The sequence below is a fragment of the Crocodylus porosus genome, unplaced genomic scaffold (genome assembly GCF_001723895.1).
Source record: "Crocodylus porosus isolate Cpor-Errol unplaced genomic scaffold, CroPor_comp1, whole genome shotgun sequence".
NCBI classification, from domain to species: domain Eukaryota; kingdom Metazoa; phylum Chordata; order Crocodylia; family Crocodylidae; genus Crocodylus; species Crocodylus porosus.
The window spans coordinates 163516666-163526201 of record NW_017728906.1 but is presented as its reverse complement, the minus strand read 5'-3'; the positions used below and the strand labels follow the sequence as shown (position 1 = coordinate 163526201).

Sequence of the window (9536 nt, the reverse complement as noted above, 5' to 3'; positions counted from 1 at the left end):
GTAGTGCCATACACAGTGTTTAGAACAATTGAGCTCTGCCTGCCCAATCGGTATGGTTTTTGGAACGACTTGAGTTCTGCTCAGTCCATGCGACTTAGAACTGGTTTGATCTGGAACACGAAATATTTTAATAAAAAAAAATGTGTAAAAGATTATGTCATTGCTGACTGTTTGGGACTGGTGTCTCTCTGGTTCTGGGTATGGGGGGATTTTTAGTAGGAGTTCTCCTTGTTTGTGGAGCAGTCACTTGCAGGCTTTACCTGCTGTCTGTGGGGTTTTATGTGGGTGTTTGTAAGAGATGTGTGCAGGGATGTGGGGTATCTCTGGTACTGTTGTGTTTAAACTGATGTCTTTGTGGTGCCAAGCATCTGAGAGGGCATTTGTGTTTGTAGGTGTCATGTCTTCAGAGGGGCTGGTATGTCTGAGTGGTGTGGGGGTGTTGAAGGTATAGGCAGGGATAGGTATACAGGTACCCACTTTTATTTATTTTTGGTGGGTGGGGTTTAGATGATGGACATGTGGAAAGTTTCACACGTTTTAGGTGATGGCCCTTGGCCCCCATGTACTCGGTGCCTCTGGGTAGGTATGTAGAGAGGTTTTTCTGTGCCTGGTGTGATGAGGGGTGGGACTGGAGTCTCTTAGGAGGGTTATGAGAAAAGGTTGCTGGGTGCCTGTGCAGGATGTATGCATGCAGTACAGGTTCTCCTCACTTAACGTGGTCCCGGTTAACGTTGTTTTGTTGTGACGTCACTGATGTGTTAGAGAACGTACTTGTTTAAAGTCGCGCAACGTTCAATTGTAACGTTGTTTGGCCGCTGCCAGCTAGTAAGTAACTACTGTGACGTCACTGGATTTGCTTAACATCCTGTCGCATTTTTTTCAAGAGCGTGACGAGCCACGAGGCGCTGCGTTGCCCACGGGGAGCGGCACAGGGGCGGGCTTTGCGCGGGCGAGGCGCTAGGTGTCAGCGGGGGTGTCCGGCGGGGGGCATTCGTTGGCGCTGGGTGCGTGCAGACCCCCTTTCCACTGGTGGGCTAAGATGGGGTGTCAGGACGTGGGAGATGAGAGGCTAACGAGCTGGAGAGGAGCGGGAGAGTGCTGGGCGCGTGGGGGGTGAGGTGGGTCGGTGCACACGAGGGCCGTGCGTGGGTGCCGAGTCGGGGAGGGGGCGGGAGAGGGCAGGCGGGGGTGCGTCCGTGCGTGCGTGAGGGGCCGGGAAGAGCTGGGTCCGCTGCAGGGGGCCGCCCTTCCCGCGGTAGCCCGCTAGGTGGCGCCGCCGCTCCCAGCCGTCGCCGCCGCTCCTCCCCGGCGCCAGCTGTGCCAGGCTCTCGCGGGGAGGGGGGGACGGCCGGGCCGGTGGATTAAGGCTGGCGGCGGCGGCGCTCCCGCCCTCTCGCCGAGGCCGCGCGTCCGGCTCCGGCTGCAGTACATGCGCTGCCGGCGCCAGGATGCCTCGCGAGCCCGGCTGCCGCGGCTGCTCCCCCCCCGCTGCCCTTGTCCTGCTGCTGCTGCTGCCGCCGCCGTCGCCGCTCACGCTGCTGCGCTGCGCCCGAGGTGAGTCGCCGCGGCCGGGCCGGGCCTCGAAGTTTGTTGTCGGGATGGTCCCGTGAGACGGGACGCTCCGGCAGGCGCGGGACCCCGTGGCACGGGAGCGAGGCAGCCTGTCTCCTGCCTTGATCTCTGGAGCCGACTTGGCTTCGGGAATCGGGGGGAAAGACCCAGCTCCCTGCACCAGGCCAACTCGCCTCCTTTGTGGGGCCCTACAGGAAAGAGAAGGCTTGTCAGAAACGCTGCCGAGACTAGGGGAGGGTTTGGGGAGTGCCTTTCCTTCCCGCTTTTCACTTGGGTCTCCCTTTCTTGAAGGGATCCGTGGAGGAGTTGGAGGGAGGAATTGGAAGGGTCCAGGCAGGGGCAGTGGGATGAGGAGCACCGGCATCTGGAGGGGTTTCCATGTGGGGAAAGAGTGGAGGGGCCAGGCTCCTTCTTTTGACAAAAGAGAGGCTGGGGGGGCATGAGGAGGGCTTACAAAATGCTGAACAGCAGAGAGAAAGTCAGTGAGGATTTGCTATCGACTTTCTCCCAAGAAGAGAACTAGGGGTCGCAACACTGAACGAGTGGCTCGTTAAGTTAAGACTAACAGCAGGAAGTTCCTTTTCGCATCGCGTGACCTGATAGCAGCGAGCTCTCTACTTTCACATGCTGACAGCTTAGCCAGATTCAAAAAGGGATGGACACCTTCTTGGAGAAAAAGGTTTTATCTGGCATGGGAGATGCCCTGATCACTGCCATGGTGGAAGGTGATATTGGTCCAGGAGGTTTTTCTGCAACTCAAAAGGGAGATAGATCCCCTTCTCCCTGACCTGTAATGGCCTTGTGTAGTTGAGGGTGGAGACCTGTCTTTTGCACTTCAGGCAGGTCCCCCTATGAGAGTCTACTATAGCCTCCCAATGGGAGGATCTCACCCACACACTTTATTTTATGGAGATGGGGGCGTTTCTCCCTAGATTACTCCTTTTGGTCTTTTGGCTGAGGGCATAAGAGAATCGGGGCATGTGAACCCCATGATCTCCAGGGTTGGGGCTTGCATGTAGGATGCCTGCCATGGATCTGGGAGTATTTGAAGGCCCAGGATAAAGAGTCTGGGAGGTAAGATACTTGCTGGTGGTAACACCATGTGGAGCTCTGCTCAGTTGATGGAATTTGGAACTGATTTGGCTAATTTGGTTGGAGACACAAAATTTAAAAAAAACGAAGAGGAGGAAAAGGGTATCTGCAAGCAAGTGAGCACAGGTGTTAGGAAGACGGCCTCTGAATCAGAACTGCTAGACCTTAAATACTGAAGGCTGCAAGTGAGAGAAGAACAGTGGGGAAAAAAACCCTTGGTCACACCCAGGTCACTCTCCCTTTCAGCATCCTCCCTCTGCCCGTGCATGACCCTGAGTACCAGGCAAGATAGAGCTATAATCTGACCCAGTAAATGGCAATTCTTATGTTCTTATGTAGAATGAAGAATTGCATCTTATGAATTCTTGTGAGCTGCATCATGGTTGAAGTGTGGAAACTGACAGCACCCCTCAAACTATTAACCTAGCAGCCTTCTTGCTTTGCTCCGAGTGTCTGAGGTAAAGGATTTGGCTGTGGAGATGGTGGTAGCAATGGCAAAGAGCTGGTATAAAAACCTCAGTGTTAAATAGGTAACAGAGCGATTTGTTTTGCCTGTTTGTTGCTCTTGGGCTGTCTTACTGTGAAAGACGCTGATCTGTCCTTGTGACAGCAGCTGTGCCAATTTTTACCGCTCTGGCATGATATAAGGCTGTAGAATGTGAGTTTCACTGAGAGGCTGACGGAGGCATCAAAGCTGGGATACTTACTGAGCAGGAAGAAGCCCTTTCACTAGATAATTAGTAATGTCTAAGAAGCTCCCATCTTTCTTGCTGTATATACAGTTCATAGCAATATCAATTTTTTTTTAGCTTTTTAAACCTAGCTTTTCTTAACCAGCTTTCAGAACTTTAAAATATATATTGTTGATCATATTTTTCATGTGTCTATCTAGTAGCATATAAAGAGGCATTTAGATGGTGTGAGAGAGGTTAGCCATGCTAGTGTGAAGTCAGTAAGAAGCGAGGATAGATATGCACCTTTATAGACTAAATAAGAGTAAGCGAGCATTTACAAGATTTTGTGAACCTATGTCTTTCCATTAACTGACTTAAGGGTTGATTTGTAGCCCATTGAGGTTCCTGGAAAAACTTTCACAGACTTCAGTGAACTTTGAATCAGGCCTTAGAAGTGGAAGGTTTAAAAACATTTTAAAGTTTCCTTTGATGTGTGGTTTAGTAGTAGTGTATCCAGACTTACTTTTGCTCTTAATGTTTAAAAATCTTTACAAGTTAAAGGAAATATTTTAAGGTGATCTTAACATATGGGAATTGCTTTCATTTTAAAAGAGAACTTTAAAAATGTTCTTGTCTTGAGCTTACAATATTACAGAATCAGGGTTCATGATTACTTACTGATACTCAACTGCTCTTCACCTGCTAGACACTGAAAATGACAAGCAAGAACTTCCACTCTCCAATATTATCTGCCAACAGCTTTTCCAATCCCAATTTTCATGAAGATAATTGGAAACATTAGAAATATAGTAATCAAATTCTTATTTTACGTTTCCTATATAACTTTCTAGTTTGGGTGTAAATAGGCTGAAAAACAGATAGTATAGTTCTTTTAACAAAGAAAGCAGGGCAAAACAAAGAAAAGTGGAATGGTAGTAATGAAGGGAAGACTTAAATATATTCAGAAATGCTTTCCTTAGCTTATTCAACCTCAGTTTCTGTGGAACGAGGATTAGAATGCTGCTGGTAGCCAGCAGGAGGAGGTGAGGACTGGCACTTGACATTTTCAGCTTCTGGCTGCTCGCTGTGCCAGATCTCACAAACAGCTACATGTGCCAGCAAGTTTGAAGTCTGCAGTGCTTTAAATATGAACATGGTAAAAATAAATTGCAGTAATACTTTGGTCACTTCCTTACTGTATATATATATTTTTTTATTGTAGAGCCTGGATTTCTTACAGGACCCAGCATCTGTGGTGACTTTTGGTGACTGTACAATTGGAACAGCTAGCTAATCAAATTCTTCCTAGGCAGAGAACAGGGCAGGGTGGCACCTTGTAGATGAATCTGTTCAGAGGCATGAGATTTCATAAGTTACTACCTATTTCATCAGATATAGCATCTGGTGAAACCTGCGACAACTCTTGTCTCTCTGAATGAGTTAGTCTGTAAGGTGCCACTTAGGCCTGCCTTCTGCTTAACTTCAGACTAACATAGCTAACTACCACCCTCAACTTCTTGTAATGACCTTCTTCTGCCTTACCATGTAATGTGTAATTAATTAGTAAGGTGTATTTATATTGGATAATAAACACTAGGGATTGGAAACTTCTGAAAGTGCCAGGGAAAGGGGTCTTTTCTAAGGAATATTACAAGTAACATACCTTAGGTGTTTGATATCTGGACAAGGGCCATTATTATTTAATTATGGTAACATATAGTACAGGCCCTCATTGTGCTAGGAAGTATACAAATGCACAACTAAAAGACTGTCATTGCCCCAAATGACATTACAGTAGAGATTGCCAGTCTCTTCCCTGAGCCCTCTTTCCAGGGGCTGGTATTGGAATTTGATTGATTTACAGGAGTCTCTTGCCATTTGTGGATTGCCATTTGTAGTTTTGAATATTTGCAGTGTGAATATTCGAATGCACGCTCTCTCTCTGCATGCTTTTGCCATTCTTCTCCCTCTCTCTTGATCCACTGACAGCGCCGGTGGCATCTGCGGGAGCTCCGCGTTTCCCGGCACCACACTTCTGACATGTTAGCAGATTTCGCCATTTGCAGAGATCTCAGGAACATGTCCCCCGTGAATGGTGAGGGTCTCCTGTACATCAGTAATTCAGCTAAAATGCCCTTATTAAATCCAAAGGCCAATAGCAGTTATACAGTTATTTTAAACAAATGTTCTGAAACACTATAATAAAATGCTAACTATACATTGGATAACAGTGTTACAATACTTATTAATAGCTGCACCCACACAGTAATTACAGTTGCAAGCATTTGATCAGAATACTTAAAAGTGAGCTAGGCGAGAGAGATTCTAGCTGATGTGAGGTTGGAGTTGGAGCTGCAATCACTGCCCTCTATGGCCTCTGCTTTGCTCCCCACCATGGTTTACCTTTCTCTTACAGCTCTGGCTGGCTCTAGTACATCAGCTCGTGTGCAAAGAATCCGTCTTTCCTGCCTCACTTCATCCCCCTTGGATCTCTTAATACATCATCTCCTGAATTTTAGAAACTGGTCAGGTCTAGGCTGAAATTCATTCTCAATGCACAAAACCTTCTTTCTTTGTCCATTTTTGCAGGGTCTCCTCTTAGAACTCAAGGAAGCACGTCTCCTTGACATTCCCATTCCCATTCCCATCCCATTCGCTTGCTATTTTTCTTCCACTTTTTCTCCTGTGTTAGCACATCTATGGCTCATCACTTTCATCCTGCCAGTATTAGCATTTTGACTGTCTCTGTGCGTCTTGCTGTGCTTAAACCTGGGCTTTTTGCAAGATTATAGTACTTGTGCTTCATGATAAAACATCTCCTAACCGATTGCATAATTACAGTATGAATAATAATTACTACACCTGGATAACCTGGCTAGTGAAAGGTTCTTTGATATGAAGGAGGATTGGTTAAATTTAAGAGAATTTGAATAATGATTTCAGTCAACAACAAGTGGAAAGCCTTAATTCAGATAATTTATTTAATCAGCTTTTCCCTTTGTACTCCAGTTCTTTTCTAAAGAATGGTGTCTTAATGATTGATATGATTTACATATTTTAGTGGTTTATAGTTAAATAGAGCTGTTACTGCATTCAGTACCTCCTTTTTCCTACCTTGGTTGGTACATTATCACTATACATACCTTTAAATAGTCATATAGGTTAACATTTGCAGATTCTTTAATTTCTTTAGTATTCTAGAAGATGGTGCCTGATATATGTATTGCTTAACTAGATAATTAAGAATTTGCTCATGATTTGTGTCAGGTAGTTGTGTTAAAATAGGAGTTGGACAACTCAGGTGGATTCTTAGGATAATCCTAGGGAGATGCATAAAGGTTGTGTTTTTTGGGTTTGAGCTGTGGTCTCAGTGCCTGGGAAGTCATTACCAGTCTATTGTGTCCATTAGTGCAGTCCTTGGTGTTCCATGTCTATAAAAAATGACCACAAAACTTGGAATGTTTTTCCCTTATTCCTTTTTTGATGAAAAAGCATGAAGTCTGTAACAGCTTTTGATAGAGGCTCACGTGCTCAGCAAATGTTTTTCTCACTTCAGATGTTTCAAGACCGCTGTCCAACTTTTAAGTGGCTGGGGCTGCGGGTCCCCAATTATACACCACACACTGTCCCAAACCTGGCATGTCAGGTCAGTCTGCGGGCCCTATCTGGTGCATGGAGCAGACATCAAGCTCAGCCCCTTAGCTGCTATTACTCATCTCAGTTGAAGGTTTTGTTTTTTTCAGGCTCCCCTTCAAAATCTAGGTGCATACGATGGATGGGGTGTTCTGTATGTAACATGGTATATCATATTCAGATTTTATTTTAAATAAGTTTATTTTTAAAAGAAAAAAATTCCCCCCCTCAACTTTGTTAGATATTTAAAAAATCCTCATAGTCATTTTTTTCTCATTAATTGCCACTATTGCCATATATGAATATTTGAAAAGTCTTCTCAGTTTATTCAGTGTAAAGGATACAAAGTTGATTAATGTATTTCTTTCTTTGAAAAGAGAAGCTGGGAATTTAAAATCATCAGGCAGAAGGAAGTAATATATTTAGATGGGCAGTATTGTTACTTCTTTGAACTCAGTTTGTCCAGAAAATGATTGGGTAGCCATTAAAACAGCGTGTGAAAGAGGGTCTTGGGTGAATTGTAACAGATTTAGAAAAGTATAGGGAGTCCCTGTGTCTTTTGACAATGCAAAAAGTCCAATACAGAGATGAAGCAGGTTATAAATAATTCTTTTAGGTCCTTTGTCTGTGCTGTCAAGGATGTAGTACAGTCTAGGTCTTTTTTCCAAGTTAGCTGGATAATCTTTGATTTGTTTCAAGGTTCGTACACATTAATATTTTATAAATCTTACAACTGCGTGGCATAAGTTATTTAAAGTTATGATGAGAGAGGAAGTATTTTTGTCAGTCTCCGTTGCATTTTTAATTCAGGTCTCTTTATGTAGTCCCTCACCTGTACGTTAAAAATTGAGAATCATGAAAATCCTGCTTATGTTGCAGTTCTGTAAAGGAACAAAATTTACTAGATAATATATCATCTTCAGGTTAATGCCACTAAGTTTCTTAAAAGGAGGTTTCTTGTGTTTATCCCAAAATTGAGATGGTGTCAAATAGAGGACATAGAGTTTTTACATATGCAAGGTATTCCTCATCTACAGCAAAACTGCAAGAGGTAGAGAATGGCATTTTGAGGTTATCAGCAAGAGATAGTAGGCAGATTGGAGTGTAAATTATGCCGCTTCAAAATAGAAGTGCAAAGTCATTTCTGAAAAGAATACTACTATGTAGGTAGACTCGCATTCAAGCCCTGTTGACATCCTCCCGTACAGAATACCGTATAGATACCAAAGTCATTAATCAAAACCATAGGGGTGCAGACACTTGAACCTTTCCAAGAAGAACACTGGTTGGGAACCAGTTCACAATTATCTCAGGTCAGAGTTGTCTGCATACACGTTGAGATCGGTTCCAAATGGAACTATCATCCTTTAGGCATTGCAGTACTATCAGACTGCTGCCAGGGATGCAGCCCAATTGCAATTTTCTCCTCCCCCTTCTGACTAACATTTAGATCAATAAAGACTCATTCCTACACTACTGAAATCTGTGTGTTGGTATCCTGACTGGGAATGCCTGGGCAGGTGTGGGGTGGGAGGGGGCTGTCTAGACTCCTGTTTTTTGTGCTTGTGGGATGCAGACTTAGAGGGCATCTCTCCTTTGCTCTTAAAGAGCTGGTCAGTTGCCTCCCATTAATGGCAGTGGAGTCCTTGAGCAGTCCCCAGAGCCCTGAGTCCCCAGGCATACAGAAACAGGGGTTAAAGCATCTGGCCACCTCCCCACCCCAGATAAGCCTGGGATGTATGGAACTCTGATCAGTTGTGACCAATGGAAGGAAATTGACCTCGTTAAAGCAGGGGAGAGGTGCCCCAGAGCCCTCAGCCAGGGACACAGTGGTCAGGTACAGGCAGTAGATGTTGGGGGCAGTAGAGTTGTATCTGTATACCAGCCAGTTGTTGTATCTGTTTACCAGGTGGGATGTGGAACAATGGAGTATGGACAAACTAGGACACAAGCCAGGAATGTGGACAAACTGGAAGGTAAACCAGACACTAGTTACAGAGAGCTTGATATCCTCTCATAACACTGAATTTGTTTACACAGAACCATTTATTTAAGATGAGGTTTTTTTCCCCTTTCAAAATGTGGGGGAAGCCTCTTGTCTTAGAGTACAAGGTGGGAGCAGTGGCTGTGAACTTAGCCCCAAACCTGGGGTTGGGGTTGGATCTGCAGCCACTACTGTCTATGGCTTCTGCTTTTGCCCCCTGCCACTGCTTACCTTCCCCTTGCAGCTCTGGCTTTGGCTGGGGCAAGGAGCATACTTCTCACCCCCTCTGCTCCAGCAAGGAAGAGTCTGGCAGGGGCTGCTCTGTCCCTGCCAAGCAGACTAGGCTGTGTCCTGGGTTTCACACCCCTTGTCAGCAGCCCTTACTGCTCTGGCTAAAAAGCAGAGGGGCAGGGCGGGGCAAACCCTGCTTTGCTCAGGCAGGCAGCCCAGCCAGCCCAGGGCTGCAAAGCATTGTGGGATGCTGTGGGACTGTTTCATAGTTTCTAGGGTTGGAAGGGACCTGAGCAGATCATCGAGTCTGACCCCCTGCCATGGCAGGAAAGAGTACTGGGGTCAAACAA

The 9536-nt window shown here is 45.5% G+C and overlaps 1 protein-coding gene across 3 annotated transcripts in view; it reads left to right on the top strand.

The window, feature by feature from the left end:
• The first annotated feature begins 1361 nt into the window (after positions 1-1361).
• B3GLCT (beta 3-glucosyltransferase) overlaps positions 1362-9536 on the top strand; it is a 116040-nt gene continuing 107865 nt past the window's right edge. The window contains exon 1 of one of the 3 annotated variants that reach the window (XM_019530113.1): positions 1362-1554. In XM_019530113.1, coding sequence (XP_019385658.1) covers positions 1449-1554 — 106 coding nt within the window. In that variant the 5' untranslated portion in view covers positions 1362-1448. The remainder of the gene's footprint in view (positions 1555-9536) is intronic. The other 2 variants (XM_019530111.1, XM_019530112.1) reach the window with 2 other exon arrangements.